Source organism: Corythoichthys intestinalis, chromosome 2 (genome assembly GCF_030265065.1).
Source record: "Corythoichthys intestinalis isolate RoL2023-P3 chromosome 2, ASM3026506v1, whole genome shotgun sequence".
In the NCBI taxonomy this organism is placed as follows: Eukaryota; Metazoa; Chordata; class Actinopteri; order Syngnathiformes; family Syngnathidae; genus Corythoichthys; species Corythoichthys intestinalis.
The window spans coordinates 73869181-73896987 of record NC_080396.1 but is presented as its reverse complement, the minus strand read 5'-3'; the positions used below and the strand labels follow the sequence as shown (position 1 = coordinate 73896987).

The 27807-nt window shown below is 44.2% G+C and overlaps 1 protein-coding gene across 1 annotated transcript in view; it reads left to right on the top strand.

Moving 5' to 3' along the window:
- The window catches only part of LOC130906057 (voltage-dependent L-type calcium channel subunit alpha-1D-like), a 63678-nt gene that overhangs the window by 19329 nt on the left and 16542 nt on the right, over nt 1–27807 (top strand). The window contains exons 14-38 of the mRNA XM_057819972.1: nt 795–1002; nt 1877–1997; nt 2067–2139; nt 2271–2334; nt 2394–2451; nt 2514–2610; nt 7357–7486; nt 7547–7606; nt 8441–8547; nt 8640–8727; nt 10710–10817; nt 10883–10935; nt 11022–11168; nt 11239–11440; nt 13572–13730; nt 13796–13906; nt 13983–14066; nt 18193–18213; nt 18286–18414; nt 18489–18554; nt 18623–18714; nt 21780–21939; nt 25021–25148; nt 25223–25319; nt 25454–25556. Coding sequence (XP_057675955.1) covers nt 795–1002; nt 1877–1997; nt 2067–2139; nt 2271–2334; nt 2394–2451; nt 2514–2610; nt 7357–7486; nt 7547–7606; nt 8441–8547; nt 8640–8727; nt 10710–10817; nt 10883–10935; nt 11022–11168; nt 11239–11440; nt 13572–13730; nt 13796–13906; nt 13983–14066; nt 18193–18213; nt 18286–18414; nt 18489–18554; nt 18623–18714; nt 21780–21939; nt 25021–25148; nt 25223–25319; nt 25454–25556 — 2666 coding nt within the window. The remainder of the gene's footprint in view (nt 1–794; nt 1003–1876; nt 1998–2066; nt 2140–2270; nt 2335–2393; nt 2452–2513; nt 2611–7356; nt 7487–7546; nt 7607–8440; nt 8548–8639; nt 8728–10709; nt 10818–10882; nt 10936–11021; nt 11169–11238; nt 11441–13571; nt 13731–13795; nt 13907–13982; nt 14067–18192; nt 18214–18285; nt 18415–18488; nt 18555–18622; nt 18715–21779; nt 21940–25020; nt 25149–25222; nt 25320–25453; nt 25557–27807) is intronic.

The following is a 27807-nucleotide window of genomic DNA, read 5'->3' as shown; positions in this document are numbered from 1 at the left end:
TTTTGCTGTATACCAAAATGCCAAATACAAAAAAAGCCCTATGCCAAAAGACATTTTGTCATATACCCAAAAAATGCCATATGCCAAAAGCCATTCGCCATATACCCAAAAATGCCATATACCAAAAGCCATTTTGCAATATACCAAAAATATGCCATATACAAAAAGCCATCTTGCCATATACCAAAAATATGCCATATAGAAAAAGCTATTTTGCCATAACAAAAAAAAAGCCATATGCCAAAAGCCACATACCAAAAGCCGTTTTTCCATATGCCAAAAAAATGCCATATGCTAAAAGCCATTTTGCTATATACCAAAATGCCAAATACAAAAAAAGCCATATGCTAAAAGCCATTTTGCTATATGCCAAAAAGCCATTTTTCCATATGCCAAAAAATGCAATATACCAAAAACCATTTTTCCATATACCAAAAAAATGCCGTATGCCAAGAGCCATTTTGCCATTTATCAAAAATATGCCATATAGCAAAAGCCATTTGCCATATACCAAAAAATGCCATATGCGAAAAGCCATTTTGCTATATACCAAAATGCCAAATACAAAAACAAATGCTAAATGCCAAAAGCCATTTTGCCATATATCAAATACTTTTCATTCTTGCAGTCTCTCACCATTCAATCAGCTTTCATGATATTTGATGAATTAGCCTTGGCTGCCATTGACGGCGATAGATGCCCAATCCATTTGGACCTGCATGTATTGGGATCAAGTCTTAAATTGGCTTATTTTACAATTGAGTTTGATTTTGCTGCATGGTTGATGTTTTCAGGCACTGGGCCGCCTTGTCCGACTTGGTCAACTCTCTGCTGAACTCCATGAAAGCCATCTGCTCGCTTCTGCTGCTGCTCTTCCTCTTCCTCATCATCTTCGCCCTGCTGGGCATGCAACTGTTCGGAGGCAAATTCAACTTTGACGAGACGCAGATGAAGAGGAGCACCTTTGACTCCTTCCCTCAAGCGCTGCTCACTTGCTTCCAGGTACGGTACATATCTCTTATATAGAGAGACTCTGCGCGATGCGTGCCGTGAGCCAACGTCGAAGGCTGTTATCGTTTGTCGGCCATTTTATGTCAGAGATGCATGGTTAATAATAACTAGAAAACGCAATTTTGGGAGAAATTTGCTCTCCCATGAGTCACTTCCTGTAGATTTTGAGTCACTTTCTATTCATTTGGGGGCATTTCCATGTCACTTCCTGTTTATTGCGGCATTGTTGGGTTACTTCCTGTAGATTCCTGGGCACTTCCTGTTGGTTTTGGTGCACTTACAGGCCACTTTGTGTTTCTTTTGGGTCACTTTTGTTGATCTTGGGTCACATGATGGTCACTTCCTCTTGGTTATTAGGTACTTTCTGTTTGTTTTGAAGCACTTATGGGTCACTTTGTGTTTCTTTTGGGGCACTTATGGGCCACTTCCTGTTGATTTTGGGTCATTTCCAGTACATTGATCACTCCATGTTTATCTTGGGTCACATGATGGTTTTTCCTCTTGAGTCCCGGGTACTTCCTTTTGGTTTTGAGGCACTTATGGTTCACTTTATGTTGATCTTTGGTCACTTCCTGACGATTCCTATGTGACTTTCTGTACATTTTGGGTAACTTTGGCCTTTGTAAGCATCCACACAACTATAAGTATTTTTTAGAACATCTAGGCTGACTCATAGCCACGTCATTATGGTTTGTTATAAACCTAGACATTGGAAAATCTGTCGAGGTTACGCCGAGTCAAGTGTATTTTACTGGTGAAAATCACTCATTCAACAACTACTTTAAAATGGCCGCCATGTACGAAAGCTGTGTGGTATCTACAGTGCTCACCTCCGTTTTATTTTTATTTTTTATTTTTTTTACAGATTCTGACCGGAGAGGATTGGAATGCCGTCATGTACGATGGCATCATGGCCTACGGCGGACCAGTCTTCCCCAACATGGTGGTGTGCATCTACTTCGTCATTCTCTTCGTCTGCGGCAACTGTATCCTTTTTACCAGTGGAGGCGCTCTCGTGTTCTAGAAGCAGATGACTTAACGCCAGGCGTCCTCAGACATCCTGCTCAACGTCTTCTTGGCTATCGCCGTGGACAACTTGGCCGGAGGCGGCGGGCAGAAGAAAGTTGAGTAAGTTCTGCCGTACCGAGACGTCCTCGCTAGCGTCTCTACTTCACTTAAAGCCGATACTGTATTGATACTACATGTAGACGTCCGATCCGTCTAATTAATAGCAAATGAGCAAAGCTGGATGTTTTCAGGGAGAAAAAAGACGACGAAGAAGAGTGGGACGATGAGGACGAGAAAGAGGACGAAGACGGAGGGGTAGGTCTTTCCGCGTTCAGATTGCAGACGATCGATAACCGCGGGTTGTCGCCACGCAGAACGAGGACGACGACTGGCAGGAGAACGAGGAGCTGAGGGCCATCGAGGGTCTGGAGGGTAATTACCCGCTGCGTTCCGGAAAAGCGAACGCAGCTAAGTCCCGTTTTCCGGTCTCGCAGGAGTTGCTCCGTTAAAGCCAGAGTTTTCCGGTCCCAAAGAAAAGATCGTGCCCATCCCTGACGGGAGCTCCTTCTTCATTCTCGGCAAGAAGAACTGGTGAGTGTCGCACGTTAGTAATGAGGAAGTGACCCCACATCGACAGGAAGTGACCTGGGAATGCCCCAAAAGGTGACCAGGGAATGAATGCCCGGGAAGTGAACCAAAGTCAACAGGAAATGACCTGTAAACATCCCAAAATTGACAGGAAATGCCCCGGAAACGAATGCCCCTAAATTAACAAAAAAATGACCTGGGAATGCTCCAAAATTCACAAGTAGCGACTGAAGGAAGCTGACCTTTCAGCCAGATTGCCAGAATCACGCCAGCTGAGCCGCCCGAACTGTGCTAGCCCAATTCCAATGACCCAGGCCAGCGCAACCCCGACAACCCAGCCAAAAGGCCAAACTCCGGGCGTTCACCTTAGTTTTAACCCCTTGTACTGACTCCATTCTAAAAGATAGAAAAAGGCTTCAAAACACAAGCTGACAATTTATTCCAAGTCGACAGCAATCATACACCACAGAGAGACCCAGGCGAGGAGGCAAACTGGATCCAGAGTCACCATATCACAAGTCAACAAAAGACTCCCGAGAAAAATGACCACGATTAGTTAAACATTCAGTCTTTTAAAGGCTCTGGTAAGGCTGGCTGTGGTCCGGAAGGAGGCCATGTTTGGGCGTTGTTTAGAGTTATTGTCTGTTGTAAATTGGACAGGAGAATTCAATTTCAATTTTCGACGTTACTGTTATCAGGGCAATGAGAGTTAAGGATTTTGGCATCCTCTGCGCCACGTGAGAGCTGAGTGTTAATTTAAATGCCACTAATTGAACAGGAAATGACCCAAAATCAACAGGAAGTGACCTGGGAATGAATGCCCTTAAAGAACAAATGTGAAGTAATTTCATAACATGCCAAATAGGGTCACAATTAAAGTAATTAAACATTGTCCAACAAATAAAGCATGAAAAAAAAATATTTATATGTTGTTTATTTGACAAAATAATCGCGTTTCCAAAGTTCGAGCCTGAAAGGGGACGAACCAGGAAGTGATACATCACACCGGGAACAGCGATGGCAGCTCCATACATATGGCCGCCATACAAATCCCTTCAAACAATGATTCAAACAGTGATATTAGTGATAGATCGAGCGCAAGGGAGGAGATCCAAGTTTTTGAAGAGTTGGAGGAAGAAGAGGAGGGTGGAATTTTATGTTGGACCTAACATGTAATAGCCAGACACTGATCAGGATGCAAACAATGTGCCTAGACTACCTGACATGGAATGGAGACAAGACCCATCGAGATTACAAGATTGGTAAGATATAGGCTGTTATTATTTTCATGATTTGAAGATGCAGGCATTTGCACATACTGTAATTTTATGTTTTTGTCTATCTGATGACATTGTTTAAAAAAAAATAATCATCAGACTTCATGTTCATTTTGGCAGATCCGGCACCTCTTGTGCATATAAAATAATAATATAAAAACGTTGGGGGGAAAGAAGGAGATGAGTCGTTGATGGCTTTCTCCACTTTATTGTGGCAACAATGAGAAAACAAAATAATAGCGGACTGCCGCCCCATTCAACCGCGAAGTTTTGCTTCTCGCTCATCTCCCCTTCGCTTCCTACTACCCACAGCTCTCCAGTCCCAGCGTCTCTTAAACGGATCGTGCATAGTGTCTTGTTATGAGCGTTTTGTTGACAAAGGTATCGAACACACGATGCGCTGACAACTTTGTTTCTTTATTAACACATGGAGCTAACAGTACGAACACAGCTTGGGGCTCTCGGCAGACTGTGCAGAGCGATAGATAGAGCCTGTGCCTCTCTATCACACTCCCGCGTCACGTGACCAAAACAAGAGTAATGTTGCGTGCACTTCAGGGTCCCTCGAAAAAGATATCAGAATACCACACGCAGTTAGGACATTACAGTATAAAATAATATTATGCATAAATTAATTTACACAACAAATACCAAGAATTGCATGTAGTTTATGAAAATTAATGTCATATGAAAGAGTCAGAGATTTGTTGGTGCACTGAGAAGCTGGACCAACAAATCACACCCCTGACATTTAAAAAAAAAATAATAAATTCGCATCTTGGGAGCAAGCAGCCAGGATCAAACGGTATTTCAACATGTCAAAAAGACAGTCTTTTTTCAAAAAGAAGGAAGATGGTTCAAAACGACTCAGAAAAGCACATAGAAAAGAAAAAAAGGAAAGTCCCAGAGCATGACAAGTGGGCATTTGTGTTTTGTTTTCAGCACCATTTTCTGCATAATGTAATGTCCGTAACTGTGTGCGAGCCCGTGAAGGGGCCATCAGACAGCAGAGTGGTGACGTAGCGGGATGTGAGGAGAAGAGTGCGGCGTGAGAGCGAAGTTGGCGGTCGCATGTTGCAGCCGTCCGCTGTTATTTTTGTTATTTGTTATTTAACTGTTGCCACAATAAAGTGAAGGAAGCCATCATTCACTCCTCTCTTTTCTATTTCCCTATTCGGGCTATTACAATATGTTCCGGGACCTGTCCACGTGCCGTCATCCCATATGTACTTTGCGTTCCGGCACCTTATGATTTACAAATTAAGCACTGTTCCACAACAGTTGGCAGCTCTGCTTTGACAAACTCATCAGTCATCTATCCAGAAATCACACTTACTATTTTTCCAAATCCTTGGTCATAAGCAGACCGGTTGAGGAAGCAGGCATCTTCGAAGTCCTTGTAGCAGAGAATACGACTCGATGATGGCGTGAAATTCAATCGCTTAGTGCGAACAAAAGATGTCCATTTACGTGCCCTGCTATCCTTCAGCCACTCATACAACTTTTCTTTAGATTGAGAGCAATACATCGCCACACACCGCCGTGGAATCTTACGAGAAGCAATGCAACAATACTGTGTGAATGGCGGACTTCCCTCGCAGTTCTCTGTATGACGTCAATTCCGAAGATTGTCGAAGAAAAGCATTTTCGTTGTCAAGGCCGTTGCTATGGGTTAAACAAAGATTCTGGAAGGGTTGCGTTTAAAAAAAAAAAAAAAAACGAAAATATGCTTACAATTGTTTAGTCATTGATATTATTCAAAAACATGGTTGGCCAACCTTACTTCACATTTGGCCTTTAAGTCAACAGGAAGTGACATTGAAATGCTACAAAATCAACAGGAAGTGACTCTGGAACGCTCTAAAATGAACAGAGGGTGAATGCTCCAAAACCAACAAAAAGTGACCCAAATTTAACAGGAGGTGATGTTGGAATGCCGCAAATTGAACAAGAAGTGACCCAAAATCAACTGGATGTGACCACGGAATTTCCTGAAATCAACAGGAAGTGAAACAAAGTCAACAGGAAATGACCTGTAAACGTCCCAAGTTAAACAGGACAAGGAAAAGAAGTGACCTTGGGAATGCCCAAACATCAACATGAAGTGACCAGGAAATGTACACCCACAAATGAACAGGAAATGGGAATGCTCTAAAATCAACAGAAAGTCACCCAAATTCAAAAGGAAGTGATGTTGGAATGCCCCAAAATTAACAGGAAGTGACCTAAAATAAAGAGGAAGTGACCCTGGAATTCCTGTTAATTTTGGGGCATACCCGGATCCCTTCCTGTTGATTATGGGGCATTCCCACGTCACTTTCTATTAATTTTGGGTCACTTCCTCTTGACTTTGGTTCATTCATTCCCAGATCCCTTCTTGTTGATTTTGGGACGTTTCCAGATCCCTTCCTGTTAATTTTGGGGCATTGCCGGGTCACTTCCTGTTCAATTATGGGGATTTTTGGTCACTTCCTCTTGGATTTTCAGCACCTTCTCTTTGTTTTGGGGCATTTAAAGGGTCATTTTCCGTTGACTTGGGTCACTTCTTGTTATTTTTGGAGCATACCCGGGTCACTTCCTGTTGATTATGGGTTATTCATTCCCAGATCCCTTCCTGTTGATTTTGGGGCATTAATTGCCGGGTCACTCCCTTTTGATTTTCAGGCATTCCCAGATCCCTTCTTGTTGATTTTGGGACGTTTCCAGAACCCTTCCTGTTAATTTTGGGGCATTCTCGGGTCACTTCCTGTTGATTTTGGGCCACTTCTTGTTCAATTATGGGCATTTCTGGTCACTTCCTCTTGGATTTGCGGCACCTTCTCTTTGTTTTGGGGCATTTAAAGGGTCATTTTCCGTTGACTTGGGTGACTTCCTGTTATTTTTAGAGCATACTCGGGTCACTTCCTGTTGATTATGGGTCATTCATTCCCAGATCCCTGTTGATTATGGGACATTAATTCCCGGGTCACTCCTTTTTGATTTTGGGGCATTCCCAGGACACTTCCTGTTGATTTTGGGTCACTTACTGTTGATTTTGGGGCATTAATTGCCGGGTCACTCCCTTTTGATTTTCGGGCATGCCCAGGTCACTTCCTGTTGATTTTGGGCCATTCATTCCCAGATCCCTTCCTTTTAATTTTGGGGCATTCCCAGGTCACGTCGTGTTGATTTTGGGTCATTTCCTGTTCAATTATGGGCATTTCTGGTCACTTCCTGTGCAATTTGCGGCACCTTGTGTTTGTTTTGGGGCATATAAACGGTCATTTTCCATTGAATTGGGTCACTTCCTGTCAATTTTGGCGCATAACCGGGTCACTTCCTGTTGATTTTAGGTCATTTATTCCCAGATCCGTTCCTATTCATTTTGGGGGCAGTTATTCCCGGGTCACCTCTTGTTCATTTTGGGGCATTCATATTGTGTGACTTTCTATTGATTGTTGAGTGATGAATATTGAATGTTTGCTGTTGTCAGCTTGAGGGTAGCCTGCCACAACCTCATCCATCACGCCTACTTCACCAACTTCATCCTCATCTTCATCATCCTGAGCAGCATCTCTCTGGCCGCCGAGGACCCCATCAAATCGCACTCCTTTCGAAACATTGTAAGTGAAACCCCGCCTCCCGTCTAACGCGACTTGACGCCGCTCCTCCTCCTTCCCCAGGTGCTGGGATACGCCGACTACGTCTTCACGTCGGTGTTCACGGTGGAGATCGTGCTGAAGGTAAAGCCTTTTTTTGGTTTTCCTTGACCTCCTTGAAAATGAGAAATCCATTTCAGTTTTGCTTTTAACGTCATTAAACTATGTCCATCCAATAATTTTCAAACATTGCATATCATTACATAGATGGATTAAAAAAATTGAATAAAATTTTAAAAATAAGGGAATCTTTTTTTTTTTTTTTTTTTTGATGAAGAAAATACATTTTTAAATATATATATTTTATTAGAAAATTTAGTGAATTTTTATTTAAATGAAATACAGTAAAAAGTAATAGATTTTTTTTTGTTTTATAATGAGAAAAATACATTTAAATAAAAAAATACAATAAAGCAGTTTAAATACTTTTTAGAACAATATTTCTCCCTTTTGTTTTTCAATTAATTAATGTATAAATTGATTATTTCTATAGAACAAAATGAAAAATAAGGGATTTTTTTACTATATGGTCAAGTACTTTATACTTTACTTTTTTATTCTTTATATAAGAATTTTTAAAATAAAAAATACAAAAATAATATCAATATAAGTATAATAAAATATAATTAAACATTTTAAAAATAGGGGACATTTTTTAAAAACTTTTTAAATAAAAATAAATGAATAAAAACATAAAAAAATAATTTATATATAGCATATATATATACTGGATATACACATATATACAGTATATATATATATATATATATATATATATATATATATATATATATATATATATATATATATATATATATATATATATATACACTTTTTTTTTTTTTTTTTTTTTTTCATTTTATATTTGGTGCATTTTGAGGTCTCTAAACTATATCAAACGAGTTGTCAATTTTTCAGATGACGGTGTATGGCGCTTTCCTGCACACGGGCTCCTTTTGCAGAAATGCCTTCAACCTTCTGGACTTGCTGGTGGTCAGCGTGTCGCTCACCTCCTTTTTTCTTCAGTAAGCGCCTGCCTACTTGCCTCCCTCCGTCGCTCGCTTCTCATTCCTTTTATCCTTTACCAAAACGCCACCCCCCCTCCCAAATCGTGCAGCTCCAGTGCCATCTCCGTGGTGAAGATTCTACGAGTGCTCCGGGTACTCCGACCTCTCCGCGCCATCAACAGAGCCAAAGGACTCAAAGTAGGTGGCTTCTTCCAAAGTTTAGGAAAAATAAAAAATAAAGAAATAAGCTGGTTTGGACTTCATTTTCAAATCAATGCATTGAGTTGAATGGAAGCTTGCCCCTACCAACATGGCTGCCCTGAGGCCATTTTGGAAAGGTCACATGTAAATTTCAACATTTTTGAGCTTTTATTCATTTTATTTGGTCATCATTTGGTCAAGACCAAAGATCTTGAGAGCGTCCAAGACTGTGAGAGTATGTGAGAGGGAGAGAGAGCGAGAGGTTGAGAGCGTACGAGAGGGAGAGCGCATGAAAGAGTGCGTGCGGGCGAGAGTGTGCGAGAGTGAGAGCAAGTGGGAAAGGGCAAGAGTGTGTGAGAGCATGTGAGAGGGAGAGCGCATGCGGGAGAACGTGTGCCAGAGAAAGCATGTATAAGAGGGCGAAAGCGTGCGAAGAGCATGCGAGAGTGAGAGCGGGTGTGGGCGAGAATATGCAAGAAAGCGAGAGTTTGAGAGCGAGCACATGAGTATGAGAGAATATGAGAGGGAGAGAGCGTGTGAGAGACCATGTGCAAGAGGGTGAGATTGGCAAGAGAGAGCGAAAGCGTGCAAGAGAGTGTGTGCGAGAGTGAGAGCGAGTGCAGGCGAGAGCGTGCGAGAGAGTTTGTGCTTGAGTGAGAGAGTGCGTGCGAGAGTGTGAGAGCATGTGATAAGGGAGGACGCTTATTAATGCGAGAGAGCATGTGAAAGAGAGCGTGCGATAGTGACAGAGTGACCAAGGTCAAGAGTGTGCCACAGTGTGTGAGAGCAAGCGTGTGAGAGCTGCGAGAGAGCAAGAATGTTAGAGTGTGTGAGAGGAAGAGTGCATGAGAGACAGCGTGTTTGGGCGGGAGGGTGCGAGAGTGGGTGAGAGAGCGTGTGTAAGAGCGAGAGGGTGATAGCATGCAGGAGAGTGCTTGCGAGAGTGTGCTAGAGTGTGAGAGCGACCGTGTGCAAGGATAAGAGTGCAAGAGGGAGAGTACAAGAGACCATGCGAGAGAGAGCGGTTGTGTGAAAGAGCGTGCATGGGCGAGAGAATGAGAGTGAGAGAGCATGTGAGAGGGAGAGCACTTGCGAGTAAGCGTGTGTGAGAGAGAGCATTGTGAGAGGGCAAATGCGCAAGTACACGTGCGAGTGGGCGAGAGCGTGAGAGAGTGCATGAGAGACCGTGTGCGAGAGTGTGATAGCATGTGAGAGGGAGAGCGCTTGGGAGAGCGCATGCACAAGTGTGCAGGAGGGAGAGCGAGAGAGTGAGCGATGGCGAGAGCATGCGTTCCTGAGAGAGCAATGCGTGAGAGCTTGTGCGGGACTGTGTGCAGTGTTAGAGTGTGTGAGAGGGTGAGCGCATGAGAGAGTGCGTGCGGGCGAGAGTGTGCAAGAGTGGGTGAGAAAGAGCATGTGCGAGAGAGAGTGTGCTAGAGTGCGAGAGCAAGCGTGCGCAAGGGTGAGAGCATGCGAGAGGGAGAGTGTATGAGAGAGAGCGCTTGTGAGAAACAGCATGTGCGAGAGGGCGAGAGCGTTTGTGAGAGTGAAAGCAAGCGCGAGTGCGTGACAGAATGTGTGAGAGCGAGAGTGTGAGAGAGAGAGAGAGAAAGGGACAACTTTCTTTAAGTGATAATCCCATTTCAGCCATTTGAGACAGCCAGGATGCAAATACATGTTTATATAATAAGTGTTGTATGAAATATGTAGCTTTCACAAATCAACTCAAGGTAAAATTGTTTCTTGAATGTGCTGTAGAAGGACACCATATGCCCGAAAAAAATAGGCCACACCCCCACTTTAATGCTTCAGCCATCAATTGAAACAAGTTAATCAATAGTAGACGTGCGATCCATTTGAAGCGGGAACGTGGCAGCCATCCCTCCCGCTTCAAATGGATTGAACATGTAGCACCGTCAACGCAGCCCGTTCTTTAAATGTGCATTTTTTAAAGGGTCTATGACATGTTTTGTGTGCAGAATGTGGTTCAGTGCGTGTTTGTGGCCATCCGCACCATCGGCAACATCTTGATCGTGACCACGCTGCTCCAGTTCATGTTCGCCTGCATCGGCGTGCAGCTCTTCAAGGTGCGTCCGGACGAGGCGGCGCTCTCGGCGGCGTTGCGTTCACGCGCCTTCGTCTGATCTTTCAGGGCAGGTTCTACAGCTGCACGGATGAAGCCAAACATACACCTGATGAGTGCAAGTCAGTCTTCATGGCCTTTATGGATTCTTAGTTAGTAAGGTGAGTCCAATTTTCGGCTACTCTAAACAGCTCTGCCTGTGTCGCAGGGGAACTTTTGTGGTGTACAAAGACGGCGATATGAACCACCCCATGGTGAAAGAGCGCATCTGGCAAAATAGCGACTTCAACTTCGACAACGTGCTGATGGGCATGCTGGCGCTCTTCACCGTCTCCACCTTCGAAGGCTGGCCGCAGTAAGTCGCCGTCCCGACTCGCCGAAGCGGTTCGTCCGAACGCCACGGTAACCACGACCCCCGTACGAAGGCTCCTGTACCGCGCCGTGGACGCCAACGCCATCAACCACGGGCCCATTTACAACTACCGGGTGGAAATTTCCGTCTTTTTCATCATCTACATCATCATCATCGCCTTCTTCATGATGAACATTTTCGTGGGCTTCGTTATCATCACCTTCCGGGAGCAAGGGGAGGCCGAGTTCAAAAACTGCGAGCTCAACAAAAATCAGGTTGCAAATGCATTATCTGTACTTGCTTGTTTTTAACTGAAATGCTACAGATACAATACTCCCATGCACAGTACAAAAATTCATACGCTATAACATTATGGCATACAGGCTTATAACGTCCACTTCCTGTTGATTTTGGGGCATTCCCAGGTTACTTCAGGTGGATTTTGGGTCGCTTCCTGTTGGTTTTTGGGACATTTTTGGGTCACTTCTTATTGATTTTTGGGAATTCATTCCTGGGTCACCTCCTGTTGATTTTGGATCACTTTCTGTTCATTTTGGAACTTGCTCAGCTTACTTACAGTGGATTTTGGGTCACTTCCTCTTGCTTTTTGGGGTATTTTTGGATCACTTCCTATGGTTTTTTTGGGGCAATCATTCCCGGGACACCTTTTGTTGATTTTGGATCACTTCCTGTTGTTGATTTTGGGGCATTCCCAGGGTACTTTTGGTGGATTTTGAGTCATTTCCTGTTGGTTTTTGGGGCATTTTGGGTCACTTCCTTTTGATTTGGGGGGCATTCGTTCCTGAGTCACCTCCTGTTGATTTTGGATCACTTTCTGTTGATTTTGGAACTTGCCCAGATTACTTTCAGTGGATTTTTTTGGGTCACTTCCTGTTTATTTTGGGGCAATCATTCCCGGGACACCTCTTGTTGAATTTGGATCACTTCCTGTTGATTTTGGATCATTTTCTATTGATTTTGGACCTTGCACAGTTTACTTTCAGTGGATTTTGGGTCACTTTTTCTTGGTTGTTGGGGAATTTTTTGATCAAGTCCTCTTGGTTTTTGGGGCATTTTTGGGTCACTTCTTGTTGATTTTGGGGCAATCATTCTCGGGACACCTGTTGTTGATTTTGGATCACTTCCTGTTGATTTTGGATCATTTTCTGTTGATTTAGGAGCTTGCACAGGTTACTTCCAGTGGATTTTTAGTCAATTCTTCTTGGTTGTTGGGGCATTTTTTGATCAAGTCCTCTTGGTTTTTGGGGCATTTTTGGGTCACATCCTGTTGATTTTGGGGCAATCATTCCTGGGACACCTCTTGTTGATTTTGGATCACTTCCTGTTGATTTTGGGTCACTTTCTGTTGATTTTGAGGCAATCCCAGGTTACTTCTGGTGGATATTGGGTCACTTCGAGTTGTTTTTTTTAGGAGATTTTTTGGGCCACTTCCTCTTGATTTTGGGGCAGTCATTCACGGGACACCTCTTGTTGATTTTGGATCTCTTCCTGTTAATATTGGGTCCCTTTCTGTTGATTTTGGGGCATTCCCAGGTTACTTCCGGCGGATTTTAGGTCACTTCCTGTTGGTTTTTGGGGCATTTTTGGTTCACTTCCTATTGATTTGGGGGGATTCATTCCCGGGTCACCTCCTGTTGGTTTTGGATCACTTTCTGTTAATTTTGGGGCATTTCCTAGTCACTTCCTGTTGCTTTTGAGTCAATTTCTGTTGATTTTGGAGCATTTCCTGTTGATATTGGGTCACTTTCTGTGTAAATTGTGGCATTCCCAGGTTACTTCCAGTGGATTTTGGGTCCCTTCCTTTTGGTTTTGGGGGCATTTTTGGGTCACTTCCTATTGATTTTGGGGCAATCATTCCTGGGACATCTTTTGCTGATTTTGGATCACCTCCTGTTGATAATGGGTCAGTTTCTGTTGATTTTGGCACATTCACAGGTTACTTCCAGTGGATTTTAGGTCACTTGTTGTTTTTGGGGGGAATTTTTGGGCCACTTCCTCTTGATTTTAGGGCATTCTTTCTCGGGCCACCTCCTGTTGATATTGGATCACTTCCTGTTAATTTTGGGGCATTGACTGGTCTCTTCCTAATGATTTTGGGTCACTTCTTTGTTTATCCATTGGCTGCAAACAACAGCGCTAGACGCCGAATACTTTTTGACTGGGAGGAGGCGAATGAAGGGATGTGGCTGCGGACACTAAAGTGAGCCAAGTGCAGAGTTGCACGAATCCCTGGTTTTACAGTGTCAAAATAAAAGCTTGTGATTCTGTATGAACAATATGAATGCGCTACAACGTGCCTGTCTGGCTGAACAACCCCTGGCAGGACGTTTCTTTGACCAAAACACCTGCCCATATGGTAAGATTCTTTTTGTGCTTGTTCCCCAGCGCCAGTGCGTGTACTACGCGCTCAAAGCGCAACCTATCAAGATTTACATCCCCAAAAACCCATCGCAGCTGAAATTCTGGAAGATCATCAACTCAAGCCAATTTGAGTACGTCATGTTCGTCCTGATTCTGGGAAACACGCTCACGCTTGCCGTGCAGGTACTCTCAAACCTCTCAAACAGTGACCGCCGGACGCGATCCTCAGCTTCTTTCTGCTTCCGCAGCACTATGAGCAGTCCAAACTCTTCACGTCGGTGATGGACATCCTCAACATGATCTTCACGGTGGTGTTCACCATCGAGATGATCATCAAGTTGCTGGCTCTCCGGGCGCACGTGAGATTTCGCCGCTCGATCCCGATACCGCTCGCGTCGGAGCTCACCCGGACACACATTTTTTTTAACCCCGCAGCATTATTTCATCGACCCATGGAATTCCTTCGACGCCTTGATCGTGGTGGGAAGCGTGTTGGACATAGCCGTCTCGGAGTTTAGCGTGAGTTGAGATTGTGGACTTGGACATCACGCACGTGCTCTTGTTTCCCGACACGTAGAAAACGATCGATTTTGATATTTTAGGTCGCGAAATTATCGCATCGATTCAAAATGCATTTGTATCGCTCCTTACACGTGTTTTGGCTGGAAATAAACAATTCAGTGGCTGCACTTCTACTCCCGTCCAATAGTTGGCAGTGAACGGCAGCATTGCCTTGCAGTCTGCTGAAGTAACAACAACATTAGACTAATGCAAGTACAGAAATCTCTGAATCTGAATTTGAATCATCCAGCCAGCAACACAGAGAGGTCCACTCCTAATATTCACTAACTAGGCCAGAACTGATTCAGAAGTGTGGAATCAAAGTTCCACGAAAATGAGAACTGTAACCTGAGCAAAGTATACATGTAGGACTTTAAAAAAAAATTCTTTAAATAGTACTTTATAAAACCTCCTCAATTCCACCGACACGCTTTCCTTTGAGGAAGCAGAGTCTGGGGACTCCGAGCTGGGCTCTCCTATCTCTGGGGTCGAAGTCACTGAGGTGGTTGGAAAGCTCCTCGGTGGCAAGGCCCCGGGGTTGATGAGATCAGCCCGGAGTTCCTAAAGGCTCTGGATGTTGTGGGGCTGTGGTGGCTGACACGCCTCTACAACGTCGCGTGGACATCCGGGACAGTGCCTCTGGATTGGCAGACCAGGGTGGTGGTCCCCCTTTTTAAGGAGGACCGGAGAGTGTGTTCCACACTTCCAATTATTTAGTCCCTGACAAAAGTCTTGTCGCTTATCCATTTTGTAGAAACAATTGCTAATAACCTGACTTTTAATTATTCAATTGGTTTCAGAAATGGCTCATATGAAAGCTAAGACCCTCCCAAATGATGTTGAATGTATAAAAATATATTTGTTTCACTGAAAAAAAGATTTATCATTTAATGAAGACATAAAGGTCAAATTTAGGCAAGACAAAAGTTTTGTCGCCTACAGAAGATAGTGTGAAAATTGAACAAAATATGTACTTCAAATACAAAAAAATGTTACATAACAAAAGCGAATTTAGTGGTGGTCCTGTGAAATCCAAATTTAATATTTTGTATGACTTCCATGGGCTTGAAGGACTGCGTCCATGCGGTTTGACAAGGATTCATACAATTTATTGATAAAGTCATCAGGAACATCAAAGAAAGCAGTCTTGCATGTCTCCCAGAGTTCATCTACATTCTTGGGTTTCGTCTTCCATGCTTCCCCTTTCATCCTAACCCAGACATGCTCAATGATGTTCATGTCTGGTGACTGGGCTGGCCAGTTCTGGAGGATCTTGATCTTCTTTGCCTTGAGGAACTTTGAGGTAGAGATTGAAGTATGCGATGGAGCACCATCCTGCTGCAGAATTTGTCCCTTTTTATGGTTAGTAATGTAAGAGGCAGCTAAGATTTGTTGATATTTCAGACGTTGTTGCCTTCCACCCTTCAGATCTCTCGCACACCCTGTTTGCACCCTGAGAGATAAATAGTCAGACTATTTATCTCTCAGGGTGCAGACAATTAAAAAACAGTGTGGCATTTGCCAAAGCCCACAGTCTGTCAAAAGGATGGACGCTGGAAAAGTGGCAAACGGTGGATTTTTCAGATGAATCTTCCATTGAATTACACCACAGTCACCGCAAATATTGCAGGAGACCTATTGGAGACCGCATGGATCCGAGATTCACTCAGAAAACAGTAAAGTTTGGTGGTGGCAAAATCATGGTCTGGGGTTACATCCAGTATGGGGTTGTGCGAGAGATCTGCAGGTTGCAAGGCAACATAAATAGTCTGAAATATCAACAAATCTTAGCTGCCTCTTACATTCCTAACCATAAAAAGGGACAAATTCTATAGCAGGATGCTGCTCCATTGCATACTTCAATCTCTACCTCAAAGTTCCTCAATGCAAAGAAGATGAAGATCCTCCAGGACTGGCCAGCCCAGTCACCAGACATGAACATCATTGAGCATGTCTGAGGTAGGATGAAAGAGGAAGCATGGAAGACAAAACCCAAGAATGTTGATGAACTCTGGGAGGCATGCAAGACTGCTTTCTTTGATGTTCCTGAAGACTTCATCAATAAATTGTATGAATACTTGCCGAAGTCAATGGAAGTCATACAAAATATTCAATTTGGATCTCACAGCACCACTACTTAATTTGCTTATGTTATGTAACATATTTTTGTATTTGAAGTACATTTTTTTTCAATTTTCACACTACTTTCTGTAGGCAACAAAACTTTTTTCTTGCCAAAATTTGACCTTTATGTCTTCATTAAATGATAAATCTTTTTTCAGTGAAACAAATATATTTTTGTACATTCAACGTCGTTTGGGGGGGGTCTTTGCTTTCATTTCTGAAACCAATTGAATAAGTAAAAGTCAGGTTATTAGCAATTGTTTCTACAAAATGGATAAGCGACAACTTTTGTCAGGGACTGTAGAGGGATCACACTCCTCAGCCTCACCGGTAAAGTCTATTCAGGGGTGCTGGAGAAGAGGGTCCATCGGGAAGTCAAATCTCAGATTCAGGAGGAGCAGTGTGGTTTTCATCCCGGCCGAGGAACAGTGGACGAGATCTACACCCTCGGCAGGATCCTCGAGGGTGCACGGGAGTTCGCTCAACCAGTCTACTTGTGTTTTGCGGATTTGGAGAAGGCGTTCGCCCGTGTCCATCAGGGAGTCCTGTGAGGTGTGCTCCGGGAGTACGGGGTACCAAGCCCCTTGGTAAGGACTGTTCGTTCCCTGTACGACAGGTGTCAGAGTTTGGTCGGCATTGCTGGCGTAAGTCGAATTTGTTTCCCAGTGAGGGTTGGACTCTGCCAAGGCTACCCTTTGTCACCGATTCTGAATTTCTAGGCACAGCTGAAGCATTGAGGGTGTCCGGTTTGGTGGCCTCAGCATTGTATTTCTGCTTTTTGCAGATGATGTGGTGCTGTTGGCTTCGTCAAGCCGTGACTTCCGACTCTCACTGGAGCGGTTCACAGCAGAGTGTTATGCGGCTGGGATGAAAACAAGCACCTCCAAATTCGAAACCATGGTCCTCAGCCGGAAAAGGGTTGTATGCCCTCTCCGGGTCGGGGATGAGATACTGCCCCAAGTGGAGGAGTTCAAGTATCTTGGGGTCTTGTTCACGAGTGAGGGTAGGAGGGAGCAGGAGATCGACAGGAGGATCGGTGCAGCGTCTGCAGTGATGAGGACTCTGCACGGTCCGTAGTGGTGAAGAAGGAGCTGAGCCAAAAGGCGAAGCTCTCGATTTACCAATTGATCTACGTTCCTACCCCACCTATGATCAGGAGCTGTGGGTCGTGACCGAAATAACAAGATCCCGGATACCAGCGGCTGAAATGAGTTTCCTCCGCAGGGTGTCCGGGTTCTCCCTTGGAGATAGGGTGAGAAGCTCGGTCAACCGGAAGGGACTCGGTGTCGAGCCGCTACTCCTGCGTTGAGAGGAGCCAGTTGAGGTGGCTCGGGCATCTGATACGGATGCCTCCTGGACGCCTCCCTGGAGAGGTGTTCCGGGCATGTCCCACCGGTGTGAGGCCCCGGGGACGACCCAGGACACGCTGGAGAGACCATTTCTCTCGGCTGGCCTGGGAACACCTTGGGATCCCGCCGGGGGAGCTGGTTGAAGCGACTTTGGAGAGGGAAGTCTGGGCTTCCTTGCTGAAGCTGCAGCCCCCGTGACGCGACCACGGATTAAGTGGCAGATGATGGATGGATGGCTGGATGGATGGATGGATGCTGGATGGATGGATGGATGGATGGATGGATGGATGGATGGATGGATGGATGGATGGATGGATGGATGGATGGATGGATGGATGGATGGATGGATGGATGGATGGATGGATGGATGGAGTACAGTAATAATCAGTAGTTTTGAATATTGGAATAGTCAGAGACCTCCACTATTAATATTCATCGACCTTAGCCAGTACTTATTCAGATTTGTGGATTTACAGTGCCACAAAAATGAGAACTGTAACCTACTATCTACTAAAACGACTTGTTGCTCAGGGAATCACATAATGTTGAATGATGATGTTTCACCAAACCCTTGATGACTGATTTATCTCTCCCTGAATTTTGTCTTTCAGGGCGGAGGAGGTCACGGCGAGGTAAGCTCCCAGAAGAACTCCATGTTCTCCCTACAGCACATCGTTTGACCTTCTCCTCTCTCTGGTCTCCAGGGCAAAGGCGAAAGCGGCAAAGTTTCCATCACCTTCTTCCGTCTGTTCCGAGTGCTGCGATTGGTCAAACTTCTCAGTAAAGGAGAAGGCATTCGAACCCTCCTCTGGACTTTCGTCAAGTCTCTCCAGGTCAGGACAAAGGTCAAGTCCAATAAAAGTGGAGCGCGTGGTGATTTTCCTCTCTGGTTTTCCCAATCCTTCAGGCTCTGCCTTACGTCGGTCTGCTCATCGCCATGATCTTCTTCATCTACGCCGTCATTGGCATGCAGGTGAGTTGTCTGCCGGCCTTCGAATCGGCGCTTTTAAGCTGAGAAGGTTGCCGGTTCTCCGCACGCAGACTTTCGGGAAAGTGGCCGTAGATGACAACACGCACATCAACCGAAACTGCAACTTTCAGACCTTCTTCATGGCCGTCTTGGTCTTATTCAGGTCAGTCGCCGTTTATTTTCAGTCACGTCACACCGATACGGCACTAAAATGACGGTATCTGTATCAGCGAATGCTAAGAAAAAAATGCCACGATCCTGTGCGTTTTGTACTCTTTGAGATTTTGTTTTCAAATGCTGGTTGACCTACCCAAGATGGCCGCCAGCTACACACATTGCAGATGGGGCGATGAAGGGTCTATTCATGCTTCTGCTAAAGCTTGAATTGAGTTCAATCCATTTAAAGCGAACGAGTATTCGTTCGCTGCCAGGCCTCCCACCTCATAGTGATTTGACCTCTAGTGCCACCAATGGCAGCCACTGAGTAAATAGTAGAGGCTTTCACATTAATTATCTTTTTTAAATGTGTTTAAGAAAGTTATGGCTTTATTTTAAAGTCAATTAATTGACTTTGATCGGAATGTTGCCCCTACCAAAATGGCTGCCCTGACGCCATTTTAGTAGTGGCAACGAAAGGTCAAATATCTACATTAGCACAGCCAAAAATCAACAGGAAGTGAAGCATTGTCAACTGGAAGTTATCCTGAAATGCCCGCAAATCAACAGGAAGTGACCCGAAATCAACAGGAAGTGACCCGATATCAATAGGAAATGACCCGAAATCAACAGGAAGTGACCCGATAACATTAGGAAGTGACCCCGAAATGCCTAAAAATCAACAGGAAGTGACCCATTGTCAACAGGAAGTGACACTGAAATGCCCGCAAATCAAGAGGAAGTGACCCAAAATCAACAGGAAGTGACACCACAATGACGCCAGATGAACAGGAAGTGACTCTAAAAGTCCCGCAAATCAACAGGAAGTGGCTCAACATAACCAGGAACTGACCCCAATATGCCTAAAAATCAATAGAAAGTGACACGATATCAATTGGAAATGACCCGAAATCAACACGAAGTGACCCGATAGCAATAGGAAGTGACCCCGAAATGCCTAAAAATCAACAGAAAGTGTCCCATTGTCATCAGGAAGTGACACTGAAATGCCCGCAAATCAATAGGTAGTGACCCGAAATCAGCAGGAAGTGACCTGTTTTTATAGGAAGTGACCCCAAATTGCCTACAAATCAACAGGAAGTGACTCTATATCAACAGGAAGTGACACCAAAATGACGCCAGTTGAACTGGAAGTGACCCTGAAATGCCCACAAATCAACTCGAAGTGGCCCAATATGTCCAGGAACTGACCCCGAAATGCCTAAAAATCAATAGGAAGGTACCCAATATGAACAGGAAGTGACCCTGAATTGTCTGGAAATCAACAGAAAGTGGCCCAATATGAACAGGAAGTGTACCTGGATTCCTGCAAATCAACAGGGAGTGACCTGATATCAACAGGAAGTGACCCCGAAATGCATAAGAATCAACAGGAAGTGACACCAAAATGACACCAGATGAATAGGAAGTGACCCTGAAATGCCCGCAACTCCAAAGGAAGTGACCCAATGTGAACAGAAAGTGACCCTGAATTCCCGCAAATCAACAGGGAGTGACCCGATATCAACAGGAACTGACCTCTGAATGCCTGAAAATCAACAGGAAGTGACTTGATAACAACAGGAAGTGACACCAAAATGACGCCAGATAGACAGTATGTGATCCTGAAGTGCCCGCAAATCAACAGGAAGTGGCCCAACATAAACAGGAACTGACCCCAAAATGCCTAAAAATCAATGGCAAGTAACCCAATATGAACAGGAAGTGACCCTGAAATGCCCGCAAATCCACAGTACGTGACCTGATATCAAAAGGAACTGACCTCGAAATGCCTAAAAACAATAGGAAGTGGTCCAATATGAACAAGAAGTGACCCTGAAATGCCCATAAATCAACAGGAAATGACCTAATATGAAAAGCAACTGACCCTGAATTCCAGCTTGGCAACAGGAAGTGACCCAATGTGAACAGGAAGTGACCCTGAAATGCCCCACAATCAACAGTAAGTGATGTGATATCAACAGGACATTCCCTGAAATGTGTGAAAATCATCAGGAAGTGGCCCAACAGGAACAGGAAATGACCCAATGTGAACAGGAATGCATAACTGGCTTAAACACATTTTAAAAAGATAATGAATATGAAATGCCCCAAAATCAACAGTAAGTGATGTGATATCAACAGGAAGTTCCCTGAAATCAACAGGAAGTGACCCAATATCAACAGACAGTGACCCCGAAATGCCTGAAAATCAACAGGAAGTGACACCAAAATGATGCCAGATGAACAGGAAGTGACCCTGAAGTGCCCGCAAATCAATAGGAAGTGACCCGATATCAACAGAAAGTGACCCCAAAATGCCTAAAAATCAACAGGAAGTGACTCTGAAATGCTTGCAAAGCAACAGAAAGTGACCCTGAAATGCCAGAAAATCAACAGGAAGGGACACCCAAATGATGCCAGATGAACAGGAAGTGACCCTGAAATGCGCACAAATCAACAGGAAGTGGCCCAATATGAACAGGAAGTGACCCCTAATTCCCGCATATGAACAGAAAGTGGCCCAATATGAACAGGAATTGACTCCGAAATGCCTACAAATCAAGAGGAAGTGACCCAATATGAACAGGAAGTAATCATAAATTCCCGCAAATCATCAGGAAGGTACCTGATATAAACAAGAACTGACCCCGGAATGCTGGAAAATGAAAAGGAGGTGACTTGATAGCAACAGGAAGCGACACTGAAATGTCCCTAAATGAACAGGAAGTGAACCTACAAGGCCCCAAAACCAACAGTAAGTGACGCGATATCAACAGGAAGTGACCCTGAAATGCCTAAAAATCAATAGGAAGTCGCACAGTAACAACAGAAAGTGACCCTGAAATGCTCCTAAATGAACAGGAAGTGACCACAAAATGCTTCAAAGTCAACAGGAAGTGACGCGACATCAACAGGAAGTGACCCCGAAATGCCTGAAAATCAACAGGAAGTGACCATGAAATTATTGCATTTCTGAGTGTTAGTTGTGTATTACTATTAAAATGAGTTTATCACTAGTAGACTTTCAATCCATTTGTCCCTCCCACTCAAAAACTTCATATGTGGCAGGTGCGCCACCGGAGAGCAGTGGCAGGAGATCATGCTGGCGGCGCTGCCGGGCCGTCGCTGCGACCCGGAGTCGGACACCGAGCCCGGGGAAGAGTACTCTTGCGGTAGCAACTTGTCCTACATCTACTTCATCAGCTTCTTCATGCTCTGCGCTTACCTGGTCAGTCAGCATTAACTCTTTATAGGCCAAGTGACTATTGCCTCAGATATTTCACATATGCTACATGTCCTCCAGTTTTTGTCAAATTCACATCATTCACGCTTCAAAACATGCACGAAATCAAGACACACAAAACCGCATCAACCACTTTGCATTGTCCAATCTATTCATTTCCAATGACACATTCAGCCCCCACAAAAACGTCATTGATTTTAATCTTCGACCTGCAAAAAATATATATATCTCCATTGGTGGTGATCATTGTTTTTGACCCCCCGCCCCCTCCAAAAAAAACTTTTGCTCCAAAATTAACATAGAGCCATGCAAAATGTACCGGAAGTGACCCAAAAATCATCAGAAATACCCCAAAACCAACAAGAAATGACCAGTGAACAGTAAGTGACACGGAAATGCCCTAAAATCAACAGGAACTGACCAATGTACATGAAGCGACCTGGAAATGCCCTAAAAACAACAGGAAGTGACCCGAGAATGACTCAAAACCAACAGAAAGTGACTTGAAAATGCCCTTAAACTAACAGGAAGTGACCTGGAAAATGCCTAAAACAAAAAGGAATTAACTAATGAACCGGAAGTGACCCGGGATATGCCCCAAAATCAACCCAAAGTAACCTTAAAATGCCCTAAAATCAACAGGAAGTCGCCTGAAAATTGCCTAAAACAAATAAGAAGTAACTAATGAACCAGAAGTGACCCGGGATATCCCCTTAAGTGACCCAGAATTGCCCAAAATGCCCTAAAATCAACCCAAAGTAACCTTGAAATGCCCTAAAACCAACAGGAAGTGATTTAGAAATGCCAGAAGGTCTACACGAAGCTACCAATGAATAGTTAATGAGCCGGAAATGCCCAAAGATCAACAGGAAGTTACATAGAAATGCACCAAAATCAACAGGAACTGACCAATGTACAGGAAGTGACCAGGAAATGCCCTAAAGTCAACAGGAAATGACCTGAAAATTGCCTAAAACAAAAAGGAAGTAACTAATGAACCGGAAGTGATCCGGGATATCCCCTTAAATCAATAGGAAGTGACCCAGAAATGCCCAAAATGCCCTAAAATCAACCCAAAGTAACCTTGAAATGCCCTAAAACCAACAGAAATTGTTCTAGAAATGCTAGATCTACACGAAGCTACCAATGAATAGTTAGTGACCTGGAAATGCCCAAAGATCAACAGGAAGACTTGTAAATGCCACAAAATTAACAGAAAATGACCAGTGAACAGGAAGTGACCTGAAAATGCTCCAACACCAAAAGGAAGTGACATGGAAATGCCCCAACATCCACAGGAAGTGACAAATCAATAGAAAATGACCCGGAAATGCCCAATGATGAACAGGAAGTGACCCAGAAATGCTCCAAAATATACAGGAAGTGACCAATAAACACGAAGTGACCTGGAAATGCCCTAAAACCAACAGAAAGTGACCCAGAAATAACCCAAGATCTACAGGAAGAGACCAATGAATAGGAAGTGACCCGGAAATGCCCAAAGATCAACAGGAAGTGACCCAGAAATGCCACAAAATTAACAGTAAGTGACCAATAAACAGGAAGTGACCTCGAAAAGATCAACAGGAAGTGACCCAGAAACGCCACAAAATTAACAGAAAGTGACCAATAAACAGGAAGTGACCTGGAAATGTCCTAAAACCAACATAAGCTGACCCAGAAATGCCAAAAGATTCACTGGAAGTGCCCTGGAAATGCCCTAAAACCAACAGGAAGTGACTTAGAAATGCCCTAAGAGCTACAGGAAGTGACCAATGAATAGGAAGTGACCGGGAAATGCCAAAGATCAACAAGAAGTGACCTGGAAATACCCTAAAACCAACAGAAAGTGACCCAGAAATATCCCAAGAGCGACAGGAAGTGACCAATGAATAGGAAGTGAGCCGGAAATGCCCAAAGGTCATAGGAAGTGACCCAGAAATGCCACAAAATTAACAGAACGTGACCAATGAACAAGAAGTGACCTGGAAATATCCTAAAACCAACATAAACTGACCCAGAAATGTGAAAAGATCAACAGGAAGTGCCCTGGAAATGCCCCAAGATCTTCAGGAAGTGACCAATGAATAGGAAGTGACCCGGAAATGCCAAAGATCAATAGGAAGCGACTTGGAAATACCCTAAAACCAACAGAAGGTGACCCAGACATGCCCCAAAATCAACAGGAAGTTACATATGAATAGGAAGTGACCTAGAAATTCCAAAAAATCATCAGGAAGTGACCAGTAACTGCGCCAAAATCTACTGGAACTGACCAATGAACAGGAAGTGACCAGGAAAGCCCTAAAATCAACAGGAAGTGACCTGAAAATTGCCTAAAACAAAAAGGAAGTAACTAATGAATAGGAAATGGCCTGGAAATGCCCAAAGATAAACAGGAAGTGACCCAGAAATGCCACAAAATATACAGGAAGTGACCTGGAAATGCCACAAAATTAACAGAAAGTGACCAGTGAACAGGAAGTGACCCGGAAATACCCTAAACCATCATAAACTGACCCAGAAATCCCAAAAGATCAATAGGAAGTGCCCTGGAAATGCCCTAAAACCAACAGGAAGTGACTTAGAAATGCCCCAAGATCTACAGGAAGTGACCAATGAATAGGAAGTGACCCGGAAATTGCAAAGATCAACAGGAAGTGACCTGGAAATGCCCTTAAAGCAACAGAAAGTGACCCAGAAATGCCCCAAAATCAACAGGATGTGACATATGAACAGGAAGTGACCTGGAAATTCCCAAAAATCAACAGGAAGTGACCCGTAACTGCCTCAAAATGTACAGGAAGTGACCAATAAACAGGAAGTGACCTGGAAAACGCCCTAAAACCAACAGGATGTGACCCAGAAATGCCCCAAGATCTACAGGAAGTGACCAATCAACAGGAAGTGCGCTGGAAATGCCCCAAAATCCTCAGGAAATGACCCAAAAATGACTACTTTGGCACTTGCAATAGCAATAGAGATTCTATTTCATTCCATTCTAAGTGCCATATAGCGTCTGGCAGAAATGTAAAAAGACCTGTCCTTGTTTTGTCTCCTGTCCAGATTATCAATTTGTTCATTGCCGTCATCATGGACAACTTTGAGTACCTGACACGAGACTGGACCGTCTTGGGAACCCACCACCTGGATGAGTTTAAGAGAGTTTGGTCTGACTACGATCCGGAAGCCACGTAAAGACACTACAACCGTGTCCGGGCCGCACCGTCGTGATTCTCACCCGTCTGTTTCTCTGCATTCGTCGCAGCGGCCGCATAAAGCACATTGATGTCATCACCATGCTGCGGCGGATCCAGCCACCCCTCGGTTTTGGAAAACTTTGTCCTCACCGGGTCGCATGCAAGGTAACGTTTCACATCACTGCCCGGAATGAATCACACACTTTAACCATTCTAGTGATTTTCCATTGTTTTTCTCATGCCATGGCTGGCAGGCTGGCCGGCACTAACTGTTGTGTCTTCTCTTGTGTCCCACCCAGAGGCTGGTTTCTATGAACGTGCCTCTGCACCCCGACGGGACGGTCACTTTCAATGCGACTCTCTTTGCTCTGGTGCGCACATCGCTCAAGATCAAGACCGAAGGTTCTGACATGTTTATGATTTATCCATCCGGTCGCTAGATTTATGGACATACACGTCACGATTCGCATCGAGTTCAGAAAAATCTGATCCTAATATATAGACTAGATGCACTGCTACATGACTTTAGCCCATCAATATTTCAGTCAAATCTCAGCAGCTATACCAAAAGTAACCACTGACAATTAAATGGCGCTCATGAGGCCCAAACCAATGGGAAATGAGTCCAGAATGGCCCCAAATCAACAGGAAGTGACCCAATATCAATAGGAAGTGACCTCAACATGCCCCAAATCAACAGGAAGTGACCCCAAAACACCCCGAAATCAACAGCAAGTGACCTGATATTAACAAGAAGTAACTTTAAAATGCCCCAAATCAACAGGAAGTGACCCAAAATCAACAGGAAGTGGTCACGAGTTGTCCCCAAACCAACAGGAAGCGACCAAATATCAACAGAAGTGACCCTTGCATGCCCTTAAATCAATAGGAAGTGACCCAATATCAACAGGAAGTGACCCCAAAACAGGAAGTGACCGTGACATGCCCCTAAATCAACAGGAAGTGACCCCAAAACACCCCGAATTCAACAGGAAGTGACCGTGACATGCCCCTAAATCAACAGGAAGTGACCCGATATCAACAAGAAGTAACTTCAAAATGCCCCAAATCAATAGGAGGTGATATCAACAGGATGTGATCCAACATCAACAGGAAATAGCCACAAAAACCACTGAAAGTACCCAACGACAATTAATTGGCACTAATGAGGCCCAAACCACCAGGAAGCGACCCTGGAATGTCCCCAAATCAACAGGAAGTGACATAATATTAACAGAAAGTGGCTGTGACATGCCCCCAAATCAATATGAAGTGACCCAATATCAATAGGAAGTGACCTTCAAAATGCTCCTAAATCAATAGGAAGTGACCAGATATCAGCAGGAAGTGACCCGTTAACCAAAAGAAGTAACCTCACAATGCCCTAAATCAACAGGAAGTAACCCCGAACACCCCCGAAATCAACAGGACGTGACCTGATATTAACAGGAAGTGACCCAAGAATGCCCCCAAATCAACAGGGAGTGACCCAATATCAACAAGTAGTAACTTCAAAATGCCCCAAATTACTTGAGGTGATATCAACAGGAAGTGATCGAACATCAACAGGAAGGGGCCACGAAACGTAATGCCCCCTAACCAACAGGAAGCCGACCACAGAATATCTACAAATCAACAGGAAGTGACCAAATATGAACAGGAAGTGATCTCAAAATGCTACTAAATTAATAGGAAGTCACATCATATCAGTAGAAAGTGACCCGATATCCACAAGTAACCTGCCAAGTAAAATGCCCAAATCAACAGGAAGTGACCCAAAATCAACGGGAAGTGGTCACGAATCCCCCCCCAAACCAACAGGAAGTGACCCAATATCAACCGAAGTGAACCTGGCATGCCCTTAAATCAATAGGAAGTGACCCAGTATCAATAGGAAGTGATCTCAACATGCCCCAAATGAACAGGAAGTTACCCCAAAACACCCCGAAATCAACAGGAAGTGATCCTGACATGCCTCCAAATCAACAAGGAAATGACCTGTATCAACAGGAAGCGACCCAAAATGCCCCCAAATCAATAGGAAGTGATCCCAAGATGTCACCAAATCAACAGGAAGTGAACCAATGTCAACAGGATCAACAAGAGTAACCTCCAAAAGGACGTGGGCCCTGAAAGTCCACAAATCAACTGGAAGTGACCCAATATCAACAGAAAATGACTTCAAAATGTCCCAAATAAACAGGAGGTGACCTGATGTCATCAGGAAGTGACCCAACATCAACAGGAAATGATTCCGAAATGCCCACAAACCAACAGGTAGCGACCCTAGAATGTCCCCAAATCAACAGGAAATCACCCAATATCAACAGGACGTGACCCTGGCATGCCCTCAAATCAACATGAAGTGACCCAATAAATATCAACAGGAAGTGACCCTGAAACGCCCCTAAATCAACTGGAAGTGACCCCAGAATCTCACCAAATTCACAGGAAGTGACCCTGACATGCACCCAAATCAACAGGAAGTGACCTGATATCGACAAGAAGTAACTTTAAAATGCCCAAATCAACAGGAGGGGATATCAGCAGGAAGTGACCCAACATCAACAGGAAGTGGCCACGAAATAGGATGCGACACTTAAAATGTCCCCAAAATTAACTGGAAGTGACCCAATATCAACAAGAAGTAATC